Source organism: Pararge aegeria, chromosome 2, assembly GCF_905163445.1.
Source record: "Pararge aegeria chromosome 2, ilParAegt1.1, whole genome shotgun sequence".
Taxonomy (NCBI): domain Eukaryota; kingdom Metazoa; phylum Arthropoda; class Insecta; order Lepidoptera; family Nymphalidae; genus Pararge; species Pararge aegeria.
Genome location: NC_053181.1, coordinates 5,807,290 through 5,829,362, shown reverse-complemented (window position 1 = coordinate 5,829,362; position 22,073 = coordinate 5,807,290). Strand labels below are relative to the sequence as shown.

Sequence of the window (22,073 nt, the reverse complement as noted above, 5' to 3'; positions counted from 1 at the left end):
TGTTCGTGACGATCGATAGATGTCGGTGGGTGTCGCTTTATTTTCGATGCCGTATAGCATAACGGTATCCGTAGTACAATCATTTCAGTGTCTACGGACCTTTGATGCTTGCGGAGAATCAGAATTTCTTCGACAAAATTATACGGAGATTCGTATTGATGGGCGAATTCGGCGCGACAATGACGTATAATGACGCAATGTGTAAATTTTTCGGGAACACTAAATTTATTCGCATCTCAACAAGCAAAATATTTGAGATTCACATGTGAAATATTGGAGGTGAATACGGTTTTGTGTTTGTTTTCGGTGTTTCGGTGGTAACGATGGCCAGCTCTCCGACGAGTATTGAGACACAAATAGATAGCTTCTTAGAACAATTCAAAAGAAGTGCCTCTAAGGCGATGGAAGAAAGGATGGAGTGGCCTGACGGCCCGTCTCCAGGTTCCATGGTGAAATCGCGCAGCAGCTGCTTCACTCTGGATTCTTCATCGGGTGGTAAGTACGCATGCTTGGATGCAGAACTATTATTTATCTTGTAATAACTACAATATTTACTAGGTTTGGTTACTTACATCTACGGAAAATTTGGTATTTTTATATTTTTAGAAACATAAATACTTACTACTTAATACACTACGTTCCTACCTATGCTTCGATCACTTGAAAACTTAACGATTAGTTAAAAATTAGCAAATATTTTTATTAAAAATAAGTAATTTTTGTTTTCTTACTAGGTAGGTACGCACAAATAAAATAAAACTGCAAAATGTATATACTATATACTATACTATTGCTTGCATCCAGTTACCTACGATTCTAACTATATTTTTCTTTTTATTTCCTATGGCTACTTAGTAAAAAGCAAATTAAAAATAGGTAGGACCTGAAGAAATTATGTTGACTTGACAGGTCAAGGATTTGCGCCATGGCCTCTTGTAATAAAAGTGGACTAGCTTTTTTTAAAATAAACAGAAATCCGTTTTCATTGTAATAAAAAGAAAAGAAATTAACACTGGTAAAGCAACGAGTATTACCTAGTTATTTTTAATGAAATGAAATTATAACAGCAGTAAAATGAGTAAAACATGTTTTATTTAAAATTTACAATTATTTATAAAAAGAAAAAAACGGAAATGAGTTAGGTATTATGGTTGCTCTTTTTACTCAATCAGATAGCGAATCATAGTAAATTCTAATTAATATTACTATGGTGGATTACAGTATGTACCTATGCCGGTCTTTTTATTTTTACTTTGTTTGCAATTAATTCAATTTTTTTTAATTTCCCTCCTTTGCCAAGTACTAACGTAAATTTTTTCGTCGAATCGGTTCCTTGTTTCCTGTGTTAAAAAGTCGCTTGGACTTACAAATAGCCAAATTAAAAACACATGTTTTTAAGATGCTAATTCGTTCAAAAATTCGTAAATAGTAAGCGGCAGGCATACCTACCCTTAAATTTTATGCTAATTGTCTATTCAACTCACATTTTACGATCAAATAGGTATCATGGCGTGGACTTAAATTCCATCTTTATGACTTTAATCTACTTTATTACTCTTAAGACATAATATTATCGTTATGATTTTAATTAAGTCAGACAAACAATGAAATACATACTATGTTTAGAGATCGTGATAAGTAGGGTACGAACTAGAAACTAGAAACAATACACATCCGAAGAAGTCATAAAGAAGGAATGAATGAAGCTTTAATTCAGGCTCGTGCTCCATTCAAAAATATTTTATCGTCATATACCTAATGCAGTTTTAAAATGAGAATAAAATACCTATTTATTACTAATAAGCATTTATACATAAAGTGGGTACTTATAAACTGCAACTTAATAAAAAGAAAAATGAAACAATTTAATTTTTTATGGCCGCCAGAAATACCTATAAGGATATGCATCCCTGCGTGGACATACCATGGACGCGTACGAAACACTTTGCATCTTCGTTTCTGATTCATACCGCAAGGATAAATGCTCTTCCAGATTTCATTTTCCCCAGTACCTACAATATGAGTATCTTCAAATCAAGAGAAAATAGGCATCTTCTAGGCAAGCGCGCTCCACCTGAGGCTGCATCATAAATTACCATCAGGTGATTGCGTTCAAGCGCTCGTCTATATTTAAAAAAAACAATAACTAAATCAGTGTACTAATCTGGCTCTAAAATTAAGCCTGTATTTGATAATAATTTGCTAGAATTATTTTTTGTTTCAGCAGAGTTACACGATTACATTATAATTTTTTGGAACATATTCTTTAAAGTAGAATATGTTCAGAAAATGCAGGTAAATGTTATTTTCATAGCATTATGGTCTCGCATCGTCACGAAAGTGTTATAACGGATGCGGCAGGTGGCAAAATTTTCGATTAGGTATATTGAAGTGTGTAAGTGGATCCTTGATGTATATTTAGATAATCTAACTTCTTTATCAGAAACTTCTACTTCCACTCTACTTCTCATACCTACATATATTGTGTACCGACAACTATACTAACTTACTCATAGCTATATGACACATTTTTGACGAGTAACGCAAGAACTTTTAACAATTGTATTTTACATACATAATTGCTGGCTTTCAAGAAACTGTCACTACGTACTTTATCAGGACTATACATATTGCTTGCTAAAAATTATATCAAACACAATACTGTTTTTTCAATACATACGAACTCTTCAGCCTAGAAATATTTTAGTAATAGATAAATCCGAAAGTAATAACAGTGAAGTCATATTTGTTTAAACCAAATGTTATAATATGTAGCTACACAATAATTGTTTGTATAATCGGGATGAACACTTTCACTATTGATAGAATTTACTGTAAACATGAGACGCGTAACAACACGGCACTATGCGCATTGAAGCATAGCGAAATTATTTTTTTTTTCCGTCTGAATAGTCTTGAGCTGTATTAGACACAAGCTTTCATCCCCCATTTTAGCGTGGATTTGCTAACCTACATTTAGGAACCCTTTTGCAAAATTTCGAGCTTCTTTGCTTACCGGTTTAGGTTTGGCGTTCTCTAAAACTTACTTAGGTATACACAAATAGATATTCTGAACTAAATTGATAAGTTTGAAAATAGCGTTATACTGTATTGTGTTAAGTTTTATTCTATTGTTACGTTGCATTTACGGAAACATGTAACATCTAACTCTGCGTTTTTTTTATTAACTTCTTTTTATTTTTTATTTAATTTATTAGGAGCTCCAAATCTACAACATTTTGTTACAATTTAACGTATTCCCTCGAGCTGTGACGTACCAGGGCGGTATTTTACTTAACAGATAGTTAATTAGTAGAACCAAAATACTTGTAAGTTATATAGATTGTCGAACTAAGTCGCTCAATTTTGTGATATATAATAAAAACATCAACTTCTTTGCTTTCTTCTTTGCTCTCCTCCTTCATTGCTTGAAGTAGAACAATTTTGCTAAAAATAAGACGACAGACCCTTTTTTAAGGTTTGCACTTGCTGGTAAGATATTATATTCCTCGGAGACGCATACTTTTACAAATCAAATAGATAATCTCTCCGTTATCCAAGATGGAATTTCCTTTAGGTATTCCATCCATAATCCTTTAGATAAGGCTTCACTACCTTTAGGTTGGATTTTACACTAAGGCGTTGAATAGATTTAAATTATTCTTCAGCTTTGATAGCTGTTCTTCGAATGGATGTCAACAATAAATTACACAAATGTATATAAAATGCAGCAGCTCACATTTTCTTGTTGTTCTATGGTAGAATGATAAAAAATGAACAAGACGTTCCTAACCACACGTGCCCAAGTATAACCTGTAAAAAAATTAAAATACTAGGTATATGTTAAGCTGAAGTTTTAGCATGTTATTGAACCCATCGCACCATCAAGCTATAGAGAGAGCGCGATAAAATATTTTTTTGATATAAATTTATTCATCATCATCATTTATTTATATAAATTAGCCCATGGCCGTATTCCACCAGATTCTTCCCGCCACTTTATTGGAGTACATTTTAAGTATTACATTATGTTACTACTACAGTAGCTACATTCTAGATTGTGAGTACGAGTAGATGCGGACGTAGGGTGGTGAGGAAACGGAAATAATATATATCCCCTGGGTTATTGTATGTCATCAGCGTGATATGTACTTATATTGTACAATATGAAATATGTTTCTCCCCAGCCGCTGGCGGTTGAACGCTCCGTTTTGTTCCACGCCAGTGCGGACCCTTCTTCATTACTCCCTACACATTTTAAGTCTATGTAATGTAACACCTGATACATTTTTCTATCATTCGAGGTCTTGATTGAACGTCAAGATTTTTAGTTTTAAACAAAATAAGATTTTTTAAACAATTAAATGATAATTGTTTAAATGTTTTACACAGTACCTACTTATCATTTTAGAATACTAATAATAATTATTATGCTCCAACTAACCTTAAGGAGCTATGAGTGAAAGGATATTCACTTTAATTGTATACTTGTACCTACAATCGTTAACAAATCCTTCGTTGAAACAATAAATTCTTCGTTACCTATTAAATGAGATAAATGTATGCCACGTTTATTCGTATGGCCCTATAGGTATAAGCCCCAATCACATCTTAAGCTCAAACATCGCCCACACATATACTCACAAAAGGCCGATGAAATAAGTGAACTGTAGGTAAATCGATCGAAGTACAGTTGGCATCTAATTCAGCTGTACCTACGAGATAATATAACCTACGCAAGGGAATCCTTACATGCGAAACATTACAGCTTAAGGTTTAAATAGAAGCTAGACAATCTATACATGTAAAAGTATTCATTCTCTTTCTAACATGGGTAAATATCCATATATTTTCCTTATAAACAAGAGAGAAGGTTTTAACCGATAGGTTTTGATTTTGTGTTAGGTAGTTCGATTAAAGTTTAACCTGAAAAATGCGAAGCGTGCCACTTTTTGAACGGAAAAGTTGTATTACTGGGGAATGGCTACTTTTTGTTCATTTTGCAGTTATCCTTTACACATCTAGTGGGTATTGGGCCAGCTATGCAACAGTAACAGTAATTACCTATTGAATTATTTCAAAAATATATCTCTAAGATTTTCGAAGCTTAAAAATTACAACTTGCATAAGTCTGCCTATAAAAACCTACTAGATTCGCGTTTACCTGAAAAAAAGACTAGAAACAAATCTAATCTTATTATGGGTAATGAATCCTTTTCTACACGCAATCATTACACAAATACCAAAATGCTCTTACCATTTAAAGTTGGCGCGGTACGAAATAAGCGGGGAGCGTCGATACGGAAACAGATTTAGGAGCGACGCGTAGTGGCGGCGCACTGTACTAACGACGAGTTCTACGGCGTCCTCCGATTTTATTCACGGAAAGTGTATCGCCATATTGCTTCCGTGAATTATGTGAAATATTTGTGCATTTCTCCTCAATTATGACTGTAATATCGATATCAAGTGAACTAATACAATCCACATTATAATAGTAACTGGAAGAGTATACATATAAGTGTCTCGGTTGTGCATATAACGCGAAAAAGGTGAGTTTGAATCTTTCTCTGCTATGACTATATGGCCCAATATTCCACGGGAGTTCGATCCGCTATGCGATAATGAAACTTAAAAAACGCGATTAAGGTTAATAATTGCACGGTTTTTGTTATGTTTATTTACATGGATTTGAAAAGTTATCGCGGTTTTCTGGGCAGAATCGTGGGGTTGCAGCTTGTGTGAGCGTTCAGGGCGGGTTTGCCGTGACGCTCAATGCCCATTGTACATACCATACTACACGTATGTAAGTAGGTACATGTGATTTGACATGAATGTTGACTTGCATTATAGCGTAGCGACGAAGGAAATATGTCCTATGAAAAGATGGAAGTGGTGAACCCCGCCGAGAAGGAAGCGAGTGAGGTATTACACTCCCTCCTGTCGGTGGAGCGACGCAGTGTGGACAGCAAGGAGACTATAATTGTGGCTATACCGGCGGACCAGAATGGCGGTGACTATGGCGAGAGTGCCCAGTGGCACACTCCTGTGATGGGCCAGCATTCGGTTTTTGAACTGGGTGCTGCCCAGAATATGCAGCAGCACAACTATAATGGACATCAAGAACAGGTATTCCTCATTTCCTACATACTAATCAATACCCTAATAGTTAAGTTATTCTAATGTACAGCTACTTAGGGATACTAAAAAAGCAGAGATGAACAAAGCTATTATAAACTATGATATGAGAAAAACTCCTTAATTTGGAGGTTATAATTAACAAAACATATTATTGTTTATAAAGAGAACATCATCAAATGCAAATTTTTTGACGAGCAACAAAGATATCCTCTTTAGATTGTAATTGAACTTAGTCTTTACTTAAAAACTTTGATTTATTATTTATGATTATGATTGTCAGTATTGATATACTGACAACCACTTTACTTTAATTACACAAGTTTATAATACTGTGTATAATTCAAATTTCATCAGTATCACAGTATCGTAACAGCTCATGGCTGTGAGAGAAACACAGTACTTGACTCTGCACAACTCTGCTTCAAAGTGGCTTTGCAAGCAAATTAAATTGGAATGAATAGCCTTTGTTTATAATTATGCCCTAAAGTTTTTTGCTTAATATGCACAAAATTGTATGAATGCAATGTTATCATGACAGTCCTTTGTTTTCCAAAACACTCTTTACTTCTATTATTTAACATTCCAGGTTCTTTGGCAAGGGCATACAATCCAAGTTGAGAATGGGGATGGGAACTTGCAGGCCATGCAAGGCACATACAGTATTGAGTTTGAAACCAACGTTGACACTGGGGACTTGGATGTTGAAACTAAGCCCAATGTGGAAAAGAAAGCAGGTGCTAAGAGAAAGAAAAAGGCGGCAGAGTCTGATAGCGATGAGGAAGTTCTAGATAACAAACTTGAAGATAATCCAGCTCAGGTGAATATAATTATAGTATAAGTTCTATAAATTTTCTATATTTTGATATTCTAGTTGAGCCTAGAACCACTGTGAGGAAAGCTAAATCAATTAACTATTAACTCAGTTAGGTAACTTGAGATAAGACTGGATTTTTAGGTTAGATAAATTACAATGACATTGACTAGAAACAACAAATTCCTATAACATTCATAGTTAGGGATAGCGAGCATATGATTTTATGTCCTAAAAGAGTTTAGAACAATCAATAAACCTCTTTTGTGAATTCAAAATACTCATCCTTGCTTACATTCACATTATGCATATTATTTAATAGGCATAATTATAGTAATAGTAATAATAATTGTGCATAATGGGCAGCAGCATCCTCAGTGCTACCATCTGTTTTAATCACCAACTCATCTGCCAGTGTGAAAATTCTGATCAAACCCTCCTGTTAGAAGAGTCCAGCATTGAACTCTCCCAACCTTCAGCATTGTACTGTAATATGCCGTTGATGATGGTGAACAAAGATAAGAAGCTAGATAATATGCCAACTATGTTTAAGTACGTAATAATTGTTACAGCCAAAATCATAGGACTCACTAAGTTCACACCATCTACAACATTTATAGATTTATCAATCTTATTATTTTAAATTTTTAAAATTAATATATTGTTTTTATTTATATAAGAAGTTATTATCTGTATTAAATATTAGCTCGAGATTTTAACAATTTGTGCTTACCTTTCAGGTTAAAGAGAGGTTACGCAGGGGCTGTGATTGCAAAGACAATTGTTATCGAGGACTCAATCCTGAAGCTGTATACCGCCACAGGCTCAACATTGCAGAACTGACTAAAAGTGAACATGACATGTACTTGATGGGTATCACCATGGCGAGTTTGGCGAACCCGGCGGAAACTTCACGGCACAAAGTCAGGAGGAGATTGAGAGCTTGCTATGTCTATCAAGGGAGAAAGGTTTGTTTAGAAGCTTTTCTATACTTAGAGAATGTGACACATTATCAGCTAAAGAGAATCAGGCAGCATGTAATGACACACGGGGTCGCGCCGCGGATACACGGCAATGTTGGTAAGAAACCATACAACACTTTCACACTGGACATCTACAAACATGCTACGAATTTCCTGAAGGAGTATCTCAAGCAGCACGCTAGCTCGCCGAAAGATGTTCAACCTTCAGGAGAGGGTAAAAAGGCCAGTAAGACTGTTATCATCCAAGGGGACTCTAGAAAGCACTTATTCGAAGCGTATAAAGAATATGGGGAAATATTGGAGCCTGGAGTAAAACTAATGGGATACTCCACATTCCGGGCTTTCATGAAAGACCAGTTTCCTCATGTCAAATTTGCGACCAAAAAACAAGAATTACCAAAAGACATGGTGCCATTCCGTAGCGGTAAATGCATGACATACGACAAAAATAAAGATCCTATTAGGATACAACAGGAGAAAGAAAAGGCAGACGCAAAAAAGGCAGCAATGGAGCAGAAGAAGAAAGAAGAGCACGAAAGAGAACAGCAAGCGCAGCAGCAGGCTCAGCAGCAGCAACAAGTGCAACAACAGCAACAACAACAACAACAGCAGCAGCAGCAACAACAACAACAACAACAGCAGCAACAACAGCAACAACAGCAGCAAGTACAACAAGTTCAAGTACAACAGCATCAACAAATGCAGAACCAGCCTCATGTGGTTATACATCAGCAGCAACCGCAGCAGCAACAGCAAATGCAGCAGCAGATGCTGGTGCCGCAAGTCAGTCAGCACCAGCAAGTTCTCACCCAACAAGTTGGTGGTGTACAACAGGTATCACAGCAGCACTTGCAACCACTTGGCGTTTCCGAGGATAACGGCCAGCCAGTAGAAATGGCCCAACAAGTTATACCCTTGGCTGTGGTACAACAACCTCAACAAGCATACCTCGTAACACCTGTCTCGCACTTCCAAACAAGGGTCCAAGGAGCTTGGTACAGGCATTGACAACGTACATTGTCTCCAAATTTTTTAAATATGCAGAACAGAAGGTGGGCATAACTTTGATGTACCACCTGTTGATGAAAGTTTTCTATTAAAAATCGTTTAATTACTGTCAGTGTTTAAGTGCAAATCTGAGCCTTGAGTTTTCGAGATAAAAACATGATAGTGGAGATGTGTTCATTTTATGACAGATTTGTGCCAACCCCAATGTAATGTTTCTTTATTTCAAAACTAGCCAGGGATCTGTTCTTTGAGTAGCAATACACTTGAGTTGGCTGAGATTTGCCATCTCCATCCAAAAAATTGGTAACCTAATTTCAGACATGAGTTTTTTTATTTGAAAACTTCCGCACAAGCTCCTTGTTATGACTGAACTATTCAAGTGAAGTTCCAACTATTAACGTAATTGAGTAATAAGTAAGTTAATTATGTAAGGCCATTTGTAACTTTGGCAATAAGTTAGCGAAGATACTTAGGTTTACACCTTTTCAGTATTGGTTTTAGTAACTGATTTTAAATAACAACTTTAATATTCATAAGTATATAATTAATCGTATTTACACAATTAAATTAGCGCTAGCTATGTAGTTTATTTTATTTTATTTTATTTTGTGGTTTGCAATGAGAAAAATGGGCAGTTAAATTAGTGAATATCGTAATATAAATCCTTAGTTTGTTTTAATGTGTATATTTGCAATAATTATTGGAATTATTTGATTGGTTTTTTAATGAAGTTTTTAAAACTGAAGAAAAGTTTTCTTGACTTTAAGCTATTATGTTATCCACCAATATAATATTCAATATTGAACAATATTAAATAATAATTTACTACTTGAGTAGTAAAATTACTTGATTTGCGCCAACAGTTTGAATATCAGAAAATAGATCAATTAAATATGCAACTATCAATGTGATAAAAAAATTTAAATTATATCGGGTTGGATAACAGAATATAAAGGGCATATAAAAGCTTGCTCTCAGATAGTGTTGTAGGAGTATAGGATTGTCTATGGTTTTGCTTGTGTGTGAACTCGTTTATTTTTAATATTTTATTTATATTATAAATTGCTCATCACAAATAATCAATAAAAAAAATATTTATCAAAAAAAAAGCAGTGCCTTCGTATTATGGTGTGGATTCGTAATTCTCCGATATGATGGGTGTTTGTTTCTGAGAGTGTTTTAAAGTGTACTGATAGTATTCTCGAGGATTATTATTGCGTTCAATCAAATTAATTAGGTATTAATTTTTTCTTATTTTTCTTAGCATGTAGACAATCTTTCAAAAACTTTAGTGATGTGTAGGTTTTAAAAAAAAAATGAGGATTATAAATAAAATATGAAGAGGTAAGTTTTTTTTCCTTTTAAAATTGTGAAAATATATTTTTCACAAGTAATTGATGAAAAAATTGTTTACAATTTAAGACAGATAAGAAAAAATTAACTACATTTTGTATTATAATACATATCAAGGTCGTTGTAGAAATATAGCTACTTTTCGAGTTCTACTGAACTTGATAGTTTCCTATGCACTGTGCAGTTTGAGTGTTAGCAATGGATAAGGTGTGTCGTGAGTCTGCAAATTTTTATGCAAATCTTGTGATGTTTAAACAAAAATATTAACTTTATCTGCTAAGTATTAGGTATACTTTATAATTATCTGAGAGTTCAGCTATTTTAATAGACCATTTGCTGATACGTTTTAACAAATGGCAACTAATTTCTGCAATAAAACAATTGTTTCAGGGATTGTAATAGTTTAACAAACAGTTTTAATAAAGCATCAGTGAGCCGTTAAAAACTCATGTGAATTGAATACTCAATTCTCTCTTTCTATCGTCCGTAATTCTACATTCGAAAGAAGAAGACAGAACAATTCCAATGCTATGTTGTAAGCTTAATTCATAAGGGGTAAGACTAAACTTCAATATTAGTTACAGCTGTCGAGTGGTCTATCAAAACGGCTGGTACTGTAGAGGCTTTACTAATAAAATTTGTATAGCTGGTGATTATTTATATGATTTCTCTCTTTCTCTCATCAGTACTTTGATATTTGGAAGAACAAAAGACAAAACGTTGCATAGTAATACAACTGCTTTACAAATGTTTATTAGTAACAGAGGTGTGTAACTAATGCCTATTATATAAGACAAAATGCAATAAACGGATTGTTGTGATTTATATTAGAACCGGTATCTCTTTTCCATAAAAAGTTAAATGAAGCGAAATTACTTGAAAGTGATTTATGCTGATCCTTATGATCGATATTCGGACATTTTTTATTAAACATCACTTATATTTCAGGCCCTTATTTAAATATAATCTATTATCCTTGTTGTTTACTTTTCATGCTGCATTAGTTTCAAAGAGATTTTGTTTCTATAATAAACTGAAAGGTAAGGCTGCTGTCCATTATGGATTATGTGTAGTGTTATTTGAATCCACATACAGGATAAAGCTTTGTTTTAGCTTAGCTTTCAATTCTAGAGCATCAAGTTGGGACCACCAATTGGACTGCGTTACGTAATATCGAATTGAGCAACAAAACTGAAAAAAGAAAACAAATCACTCTGTATATCTTACAGAGAATGATTTTTGAGCAGAAAATTGTCTAAATACTGAGCTAGAACAGAACTGCATTCATTAATTGTTTTTTTTTTCTAATTTTTGTCCACTAACTTGTTATATAACACAGTACAATTTTTGTTACTTTGAGATGTAGGAGAGTATAATCTTGACTGGTTGGCATCAGTTATTTGTAGGTATATTGATGTATGTAAACTTAAATTACGTGCACATAGTTATCCCGGGTAGCACAGTCCTAATTGGAGGCTATTTTTACCCTGGTTCATCTGCGACTTCATAGAGAAGATGTAAATTACGTTACATAATATGTACTTTAGTTCTTAACGCGCCAAGAAACTATATATACTGTGTAATTATTGTTTTAAAGTAATAATGCTACACATGTTGAAGGATGCAGCCTTACCGATTTGTTATATAACTAACTGTACCATAGATAACTAGTTAGTTTTCGATACACCCTCTTGAGTTTTGTATGTATTATAATCCAAAACTCATGATAAAAATGTAACAGATTGGGCATTTTCAAAGGACTTATTTTCGTACTGTAGGAACGTTTTATACAAAAATTTATAGCGTTGAAAGATTAATGAAATCTCAATTGTATTTTGCGTTTAAGGTAAGTGTAAGTGTGTAATCGATATAATTATAATAGAAAGTACAGAATCGTGCCTAGAACATATTATGCTTAACATGTATTTTAATAGTGCAATAAGCCAGGAGAGCAATGAAAATTGTTTTATACTTTTAAAATAATAATATCATGTAATTTATTTAAAGATAGAACAAAACGGCGAATAGCTTTTTATGAAAGTTAAGGCCAAAGTTAATAAAAGGCAATTAAATGTAACAAATAATTAACTGAGCACAAAATAGGCGTATATCATGCACAGCCATCATTGCTTACGCATGCCACAAGTTTTAATTCTATCTAGTCTTACTATACTGGGCAAACAAGCACAGAAAAATAAGCAAAAAGGTCTATTGGTGGTGTTTCTGGGGCTTGGATTCGAAACGCGTGACAAACTAAATTTAAAATATATGAAAAACTAATGCCAATATTAAAATTTGACAAAGAATTGGTATTATTTCGAATGATTGTAAATTAAAACTTACAGTTAAAATGCAGTATAGTCATAAAGTCTAAGTGTCTTCATGCTGTTGCAAATTTAATTTTAACTGCAAAATGTGTTTTATTGCAGTTGGCATAACTGATAATTAGTTTAGCAGTTAACTAGGTTGCGGCGTGCAAGCATACTACTAGGAATGCATGCCGATTTAGAGTAACAAGTTTGGGAATTTCTTCCTACGTTTACTCATTCGATCTCGCAAAAATTAACGACGACTTTAAAGGTATCAACTAGTGACGGTACTGTTTCCATGTATTGATACTGACCATATAAATCTTAGTTTTACTCGAACAAAAACTAAATGTAGGTAGAAAATCACACTCCATGCATGTATGCATTTATGTCAACTGCATTAACACTTCAACTGCTGCATCCAGTTGAAATGCGGTAACGAGAAATGCCTCTGTCCCTCTACAAAAATGTGGTCAATGAACATGTTTATTGCTTTCCTCGGTCCTGTTTGATAGGTTTGAGGCAAGTTCTAAGATATCAAAAAAAAAAACTTTGTTAGGTTTTTGAGGATGAGCAATCAAAGTTATACTGGTGGTCTTCAGTGAGCAAACGTAACAATTGGCTTTGAAACATTGTAATCCTACTCATAGTGCCTGTAGGTAACCATCAGATTGAATTCAGTAGTGCTGCCCTTATCTAAAGGGAAGAATAGGAAAAGGATAGCACTACTAAATTGCCATCTGACGCATATTGATTAGATTGATAGCACAATAAAAGTAGTGAGCCAACTCACCTTAAGAATAATTTAGTTAACTGATGGTGCTACCAGTAAAAATTTGGAAGCTTATATTTTGGAAACCTGATGCTCTATGAGATTTTTTCATATGCTTTTCTACTTTGTATTTATTTCAGCAATTGGTACATATATACTTTTTCCATAGCCTTTAATTAAAATATAACAAAAGATGATGGAAACCTTGGAAATATTGAAAGCCAAGGGTTAGCTGCTTTCGAAACAAATAATAAAGCACATTTAATATAATAAATAAAAATCTAAAATATTTATCAACCTTTGTCAAACATGTGAAAATTATTTAACAAAATTTTATTGTAAGATATAAGTATAATAACCCTAAATTTATTTGTTATTAATAAAGGCAAAGAGGCTGTGGGTAATTTTGGAGGGCCAAATGTTCCATGATAAAGTTTTAAATTCCCCTAACCCAGTGTGTCATACTTGGGGAAAGTATGACACACTGGTTCTGGACCCACAATTACTAAAATCAGGCACCCCTGCTCAAGTTCTCACGCCGGAAATATAAGATGTTTAACGTCAATGAATATGACTTTGTATTAGTCACTTAATCAGTGTTAGGGTCATATTTTTGTTGATCGATACATTGTTTCACGCATTCTAAGTATGGGAGATTTGTAAAACTTTTAAATCAACCAGTGAATTTTTTATTCATCCTTATTCCTGTGGGAATCCCCTGCGTGATATGTATCGGCTGGTAAATTCACCAGACATTCCACCTGCGGTGTATCGGCCAATTAAAAATGACCCTAAGGTAACTTTGTCTTTGAAAAAAATAACTTTAAATATGATGTGCTACAACTCGCTATATTGATTCATTTATACAATTGGAATAAACTTAGAGTAAGCATTGCTGTCGTACCTATGATTTTTAAATTAGCCTTGTAGCCCGAGATCCGGTAGCGTGAATGTTACACACGTTTTGTTTTTATTGATATTTATTCCAATTATCTGTGAGTGAAAACATTTGAGGCCCGGCTGAAATGACGTATTGCAGGGCCTCATGTGTTTTCATTTGAAAAGAAAGGCCAAGTGTTATAATTCTCGCCAGTATTGCATCACCCAGTTCCATGCAAATAATGGTAAACATCTCGAGAGTCTCAACTGATTTCGACAGTTAATTAAACATTATAATGTTTTAATTAACTGTCGAAATAAGTTGATAAATATAACTTGCACACTGTGTTGCGGTAAACTTAAAAATTTGGACAATGTGGTTCACAAAATGTTTCAAATTGTTTCAATAAAAACGGTTTAGGAGTCACTGCCGAAACTCGGGCTTATACTTTTGATGGTAAAATGAAATCTATATTTTTATAATGATGAAAAACGTATATCTCAGACTTGCTTCGAATTGTAGTGATTGCTCTTAGCATGATGTTGGGCATCTAAGTTCCATAATTTTTGAAGTAGGAAGATGTGATAGAAAATAAACCTTTTTTACGCTATACATGTTTTTTTTTAATAACCTTTAACATGACTAAATTTTGGACATTGTATGCCTTTTCTTAAATTTGTTAGGTACCTACCTTGATTATGTTATCACACAAAATGGATCGATTTTATTTATTTGGGTATCGAACTTTATCACATATTGTGTAACCTATACCTTTTCCAATAGACACCTACGTTTAACATAGTGATTATCAAAGTATACATTAATATAGGTACAATAGAATAGAATAATTTATTTCAAAACATTAATGTTGTCGATAAATCGTTGCTTTATTTGCGAATATTGTTAGTGGGTTGGCTAGTCTGAGGTCCTGACTGACCTGATCTGGATCGTAACCCACGCCTTCCTCAATGCAACGTAAGTTGCAACCGGAGATTGTGTTTGTCCGCCACACTGACAATAGTACGCTTAGCATAATATAATAGAGAAACATTGTACAACGTAAATAATCTCATTTTTTTGCGCCTAATTTCATACGCCGGCTTAACTCTACGAGAAAAAATAAAAATAATGTTCTAGTACAGTATTGTTTACCTTAAAAAAATTTACAAAAAGCCCGCAATGCTTATCTCCAACAGAAAACAATTTAATCTTTTTAATTAAAAAAAAAAATGGGTTATTTACATAACTATTTTAAACAATACAGTATTAATCCTTATCCAATTAAATATGTTATGCATTTCATGTGAATCAAAATTTTCCTTTACAGCATAATATCATTAATATGAATATCTTGATAGAGACCAGAGATTTTAAAAGCGGGTAGCAGGCGCGACATTATACACACACATATATACACTTACATATCTTGCACTCGTGCGATACCGGGGCGGGTCGCTAGTCTATACTTAAATAATAATTTATAATATATGCATTTACTTTATGAAACCCGATAATCCGTTATTCATACGCGGCGCGGGGAGCGGCCCGCCGTCTATGCTTGCCATTAGTCTTTGTGATTAAATTCTCCGCGTCAATTTGTAAACAAAAGTCATTGTTTCGTCCCCAATCGGTCAGTTAGACGATGGCTACTTGGCTTGGTGAGCGCGCGCGGTGTCATCTTTGTTCCCCACCCGTTGACCTTCACATCGACGCTTGGACGCTGACGACATGAAGTTTTGGAAGTGCAGAAGTAGGCGGGAGCGCCGCACTGCCACCGCGCGTAAGTCTTACCGATGGTAAATTCATTTATGATTGGCAATTGATCAGTTGTTCCAATTTTGGTACCTATAGTTTGTTATTCGTCTATAATTGAAACCCAACTTTTAAAATAAAGACCACAGAAGCTAGGGTTCTTGTGAATTTATAAAAAAAAAAAAAAATAGTTTTTATTTACAAATCCTTTGATTGAATGACTTTTTGTTTTTCCGGGATAAAAAGTAGTCCTCTCAGTCCTTTCAACAAACTTGTTGCCAAAATTAAGTTGATAGGTCGCTTAGTTGGGTCGTGAAGAAGGGACAAACTAACACACTTTTGTACTAATATTAGCAAGGATTATTATCTTGTTCCTGCCCTTATCCCACATTATAAGGGATCGGAACAACATGACTTCTGCAAACTTGAATACTTTTGTTTGAGTTTGGCCATATTTTTATAAGATCGACCGCAAGTCTAAAATCAACCCTCCTTGGTATCTATTAATAAAGTGGTATTTTAAAGATATTATTTCAAGTGGCCCTAATCTTACGCAAACTAATATTTAATGTGCAAAGTTTTTTGTCGCCCTAACTAAGTAGTCTAAACTTGGTTTTTGGCATACATTTTGATAAAAGGTCGGAGAGTTACATATGCTACAACAGGTCAATGGAAGAACACAAAGCACTGTTTACACAAGCGTCGTTAAATACTGTAGTACTTTCTGTATTCATGGTCTACGATTTATTACTCTAGGCAGTTTTTTAAATAACCACGCGAGCAAAGCCGGGGTTAAAAGCTAGTGTAATGTTGTTGTGTGGTTATCTGTTCGTCAGGTTTAATCTGTGACTACGATACCTATTTTAATGACACTTTTACTGTAAGGTAGATTTGTATATATATTCGTATACAATAAAAATATATTTATAAATAGTTTCACTAATATTACATAAATATAAGATTTTGAAATAGGTTCTAGGAAGACTAACGATGTACGGAATTTTTAGTTTCCTGGATAGAAAGAGGATTTTGCAAAGAGTTTTCGCGATTAGGTATTTTACCGCAGAAACTGGCATCATCCGGAGGACGTCTCGGATAAAATATAAAAGTCGCGATTGCTGTTTGAACTGTTAAAGAAGTAGGCTTGACATGTTTATATGCTTCAAAAATAAACTTTCTACAAAAATCTTGTGTCGGGATCATCTCTTAACATATTATGTTTTTATTTAATCGAGAAATAAGTATTGCTATTTGATTATGATAAGCGAAAACTGTTATTAGAAATTTGTGTTAGTTGGAGGTACCTACCTACCTATCAAAAATTCACTAACCTCAACTTTCAATACAATAAAAAAAGTTAAACGTCGTCGTTAGATAACGGTATTATAGGTAATGGTCAATCTCTAGAAAAGAGCTAAAAAGAGCTATTAGCAGCATCTAAAACGTCTTTTTGGTAGGAACTTACTTATGCAGTAATAAATAGTTATTAAAAGCTACAAAATTTAAAAAGTGATTGATAAAAAGTAGTCATTTACTTGATCACCTCTAACTTTTTTGGTTGTTAATATAATGAAGTCACTTTTTTAGTACAAGGGTTTTCCTACTTTATAACAAATAATAATCCTGTTATGTTTAACATAAGAGTAATTTAAGAGAGAAGAAGCGGTGATAGCCCAGTGGGTGGCGAAATCACTTGGGGGGGCCGAGTTCGAATCCCAGCACGCACCTCTAACTTTTATAAGTAATGTGTTATAATATTTTAAGTAATTTAAATATCACTTGCCTCAATGGTGAAGAAAAAAGTCGTGAGGAAACCTGCATGTCTGAGAGTTCTTCGCAATGGGAAGGGTTTAGGCCACAGTCCACCGCCCTGTCCCAGTGCATTTGAGAGATTTCTCAGGCTAGAGGTTCCCTCACGATGTTTTCATTCACCGTTGAAGCGATATTTTAATTACTTAAAACGCACGTAACTTATAAAAGTAAGAGGTGCGTGCTGCTATTCGTACTCGGCTCTCCGAAAGTGAAGCCGAAGAACTACTAGGCTATCACCATGTCTATACTAATATCATAAAGAGGAAAGATATTTTTGTTGTTTCGAAAAAGATTTCAACCATAGCTAATAAAAAGCTAAATGATCACAAAGTAACATAGGCACTGAAAAAACTTGATGATACATAAAAGTTATGTACTACATGCAGCGAACGAATAAACATAGAAGTCCTAATAGAAGAACCTATACCTACTTATATCATTCGATATAGCTCCATTGGCACGCACCATTAATGTGATTGCAAAATACATGATTGGTTCTACTGGATGTCATACAGCATAGGACCAGCCACACTTCACAAACTACTCCCACCAACTATGTCTTTTTGTTCGCTGACTACATGGTTAAATTACTTGTTATTATTTTTACTTATTACGGTCTCCAAAAAAATCCACGGGAAAACTGACGGTTCCCGCGAGATATGTAATAAACCTTAATTAACAGACACAGAGGGCAGAGCCGCGGGCAACAGCTAGTTTAATATAATTTTAAACAACTAATGTTTTTGGTATGCTCGCATACCTAAGCCTATTGTGTCCACTAAATGAACGAGCGAGCTACGATTAAGGAACAAATGCCGTGCAACGTGTTATTAAACCTATTGTCCTGTCTTCAACGACATAAAAGCGTTGGCCGCTGGTTACTAGGTCCACAACTCCACAGTTAAATGATACTAAGCTGGCTAATAAGAAATCAAAGATTATAGAGAATATAGACGAAGCCCTCGCAAACAACGTGTTTAAAAAGTGAAGTTAGTGATATGAGAGATTTTCGTGGCAGAGCTCGTCCGAGGAAGTATAATAAAATAAATAAGAACAATTAACAATTTATTTCAGACCCCGTGGTCCATAAATATTTTGTTAGTAACAATTTACTTACTAAACTATGTTGTATGTGCAAAAACTTAGTGTGTTAGTAACAATTACTTATTCTATGTTATTCCTTGTCTGTATCTACATCATGGCCTGGGCCTTTGCGATATGCCTTGGAGCTGATGTGCACACCAATCCAGCTCCTCTAGAGAGGGCTGTCCAACTTGCAGAAAAGGGTGTTGGAGCTTCTCAAAAGCCTGTCCATCATTGACGCTGTGCGCTAGACCATGATTGCTTGCCAGTATGCCCTGAACAAGGTTAATTTTACTTATGGTGTTGTACGTGCAATCTGCGAATAAAAATATTGCTCTGCATTCTTGTTTAATGTCGATGTCGTCCTCCAGGAGTTCCGTTAAAATATATCCGAGGTACTTCAACTAAGCAACTTGTTTTAGAGGCGTCCCACACAGGTGTAATGTTACAGGTGGCTTCTTTTTACACCCCAAAACAATAAAGACACTCTTTTTAGAGATGGATATGAGTTCATATATCCTTAAGAATTTTCTAAGCCCACCGACTGAGAACATAAACATCATCATCATCATCATCAACATCAAGCATCCGCGCAGCTAAAGTTATTTAATCGTTACCTCACCAATTGATGTTTGGTCGGTTCACATATTGATTAAACAAACTGGGTGACATCAACCCCCTTGCCTCACTCCACACTCCAGTTTATAGGGATCACTAAGAGCGTATCTACATCTAAATTTCTCAAGATGACTTTTACTTTTAATTCTCCCATTTTTTCCTTAGTCTGAGTGAGAAATATGAAACGGTGCCGTCACCAACACAATATACAATTCGCATTTGTACTCTTCCAACGTTGTTTTCAATTTGTGTTTATGAAAATTGACAAAACACACTGTAAGTAGTTGCCCAGTCGTAACTCGTAAGTGGGGTTTTATTAGTGCAAGGCCAGACTCGATTGTCATAAAGGGTTGAGTTTGGAAAGGGCATTGGCCTTTTATTAATATTAATAACATGATTTTATTTTCAATGAAATGGCAGCAATTTTAAAAGAAAATATAAACATTTAATGATTGATTACGGAATCCATCGTTACATCTTCTAATAATAATAAACCTGAAGAGCTTTTTTTCTGTACAAACGCGCAAATCTCCTGTAATTACTAATCACGTACCTACCTACCAGTTGGATGAGAAAAATCTTTTTGCATTTGATAACCCAATTCTCAAAGGCACTCACTCACACTACAACCAAGAGCTGAGCAAACGAAGTAACAGAGCGGGCGGGCCAGATTGAGACGGCTCACGGCGCCTATGCCTGTCTCCAGAAAGCAAGTTATATGCTAAGGAAATAAAAGTTAAAATAACATAAAATATTTAAAAAAAAAAAACATAACAACCATAACCCAAACATAACCCCAATTGGGAAATGAAGTAGGAACATTCCTACAAAAAAAACTCTGAAATCAAACCCAGGAACTAGTGATCAGTAGTCGAACATATAAATCACTTTGCAAACGGGACGGTTACCGATTGACTAATCAGTGAGGAAAACCTTGGGAAATTACATCAGTTTTTTTAAGACTAACATTTACTCGCGACCACGTCCGCGCTCATTTATTTTCCTAATAGCTGTTTCACAGGCTTCACTCTAAGGTTCGTAACATATTCCCATTTTCAACAATACAAACTTCTTAAAATTTTTGGTAACTCATACTTTTCAACTTTCAAAACTTTTCGTCCAAATAACGCAATAGAGTATGCTTTATAATGATAATTGAAAAGCAACAATTCATTTTTTATCTTTTTCGACGTTAGTTAAGACTAAGTTGTGGAAACTTCATTGGTTTATGTGACATAAAATAACGGCATTACTCTCATGTGAAATAGTACTGTATGTTCCCCTTGAACAGCTAAAAAGCATTATGGCTTATTTATATAGATCAATACCTAAAAAATTGGCTCGGCATTTTTTTTATCGCCTAAAGATAAAGGTCCACTAATCCGCACTGGGCCGGCGTGGTGGACTACGGCCTTAACGCCTTCTCGTTGTTGTAGGATACCCGTGCCCTGTAGTGAGCCGGTAATGGGTAGATAAGATGCTTTTTTTACCCATCGATCGAAACCCTTGTTACTTTTGGTTCGGCAACGAATCTAGGACGTCATGATCCCAACATGCAAACCGCCATACCAACGAGGTAGTTAGCAGCCATCATAATGGTCACAAACTGTAAAACAATAAATAAATAAATATACTACGACAATATACACATCACCATCTAGTCCCAAAGTAAGCGTAGCTTGTGTTATGGGTACTAAGATAACTGATGAATATTTTTCAATGAATAATATACATAAATACTTATAATATACAGATAAACACCCAGACACTGAAAAACATTCATGTTCATCACACAAATATTGTCCAGTTGTGGGAATCGAACCCACGGCCTTGGACTCCGAAAGCAGGGTCGCTGCCCACTGCGCCAATCGGCCGTCAGACAAATGACAACGATTCATTAACTATAAATTAGACCCAAGGTCGAAATCAATTTTATTGTTATTTGATTAACTTTGGTAGTATTTACCTATCTAACTACTATTGTCTAATTTTGATCGGCGGACAACATTCTATTCGCACAGAATTTTCTATACGCAGTGCGGAGTATTATAATAAGATAGTTAGTTATTATTTGTCAAATATATCATCATATCCAAAGACTTACGTCGATATCGTGAGTTTTAAATTCATTATTTGTTATATTACACATAGGTTTGACCTAAGCGGCACTTTAATATTGGCTATTATCATAATACTTAATATCACGTCAATGATCAAACGAACTTTGGCCTGGCTTCGTTTAATGTTGTAAAATCAAGAGTCGAATATACTCAGTTAAGTTTTATTGTACATTACCACAGACTTATAGAAGTAATATAGACGGAGTGAGCCAACTTTTTGTTAAAGTTAAGTTCTGCATTGCAGTTTTGCAGTGTGAAATCGTCACTCTCATTGTGTTCCCTGGGACGTCCAGTGGTTTTCCGTGCTACGGTTTTAACGACAAGGTTTCTTGAAAGCAGTCAGCTCCGCTTTCATTTTTGATCAAATACAAATTGATTTTAATATGTTAATGTTGGAAAAGAGTCACCGCTGAGTTTCTTCGCAGCTTCGT

At 34.7% G+C, this 22,073-nt stretch overlaps 2 protein-coding genes across 4 annotated transcripts in view; both read left to right on the top strand.

Annotated features, from left to right (window-relative positions):
- Positions 1-101: 101 nt before the first annotated feature.
- LOC120632070 (guanine nucleotide exchange factor DBS-like) overlaps positions 102-22,073 on the top strand; it is a 151,441-nt gene continuing 129,469 nt past the window's right edge. For 2 of the 3 annotated variants that reach the window (XR_005659072.1, XM_039901848.1), the window contains exon 1: positions 102-495. Coding sequence is in view for 2 of the 3 variants with exons in the window: in XM_039901848.1 (XP_039757782.1) it covers positions 324-495 (172 nt within the window). In the remaining variant the exon portion in view is untranslated. Of the gene's footprint in view, positions 496-15,893; positions 16,038-22,073 lie in introns of those variants that run through there. The other variant, XM_039901866.1, reaches the window with a different exon arrangement.
- Positions 4,982-9,050, top strand: LOC120632090. Its single transcript, XM_039901882.1, has 4 exons — positions 4,982-5,552; positions 5,854-6,129; positions 6,728-6,958; positions 7,693-9,050. The coding sequence occupies exons 2-4, from the start codon at positions 5,872-5,874 to the stop codon at positions 8,941-8,943; spliced, it is 1,740 nt and encodes a 579-aa protein (XP_039757816.1). The 5' UTR covers positions 4,982-5,552; positions 5,854-5,871; the 3' UTR covers positions 8,944-9,050.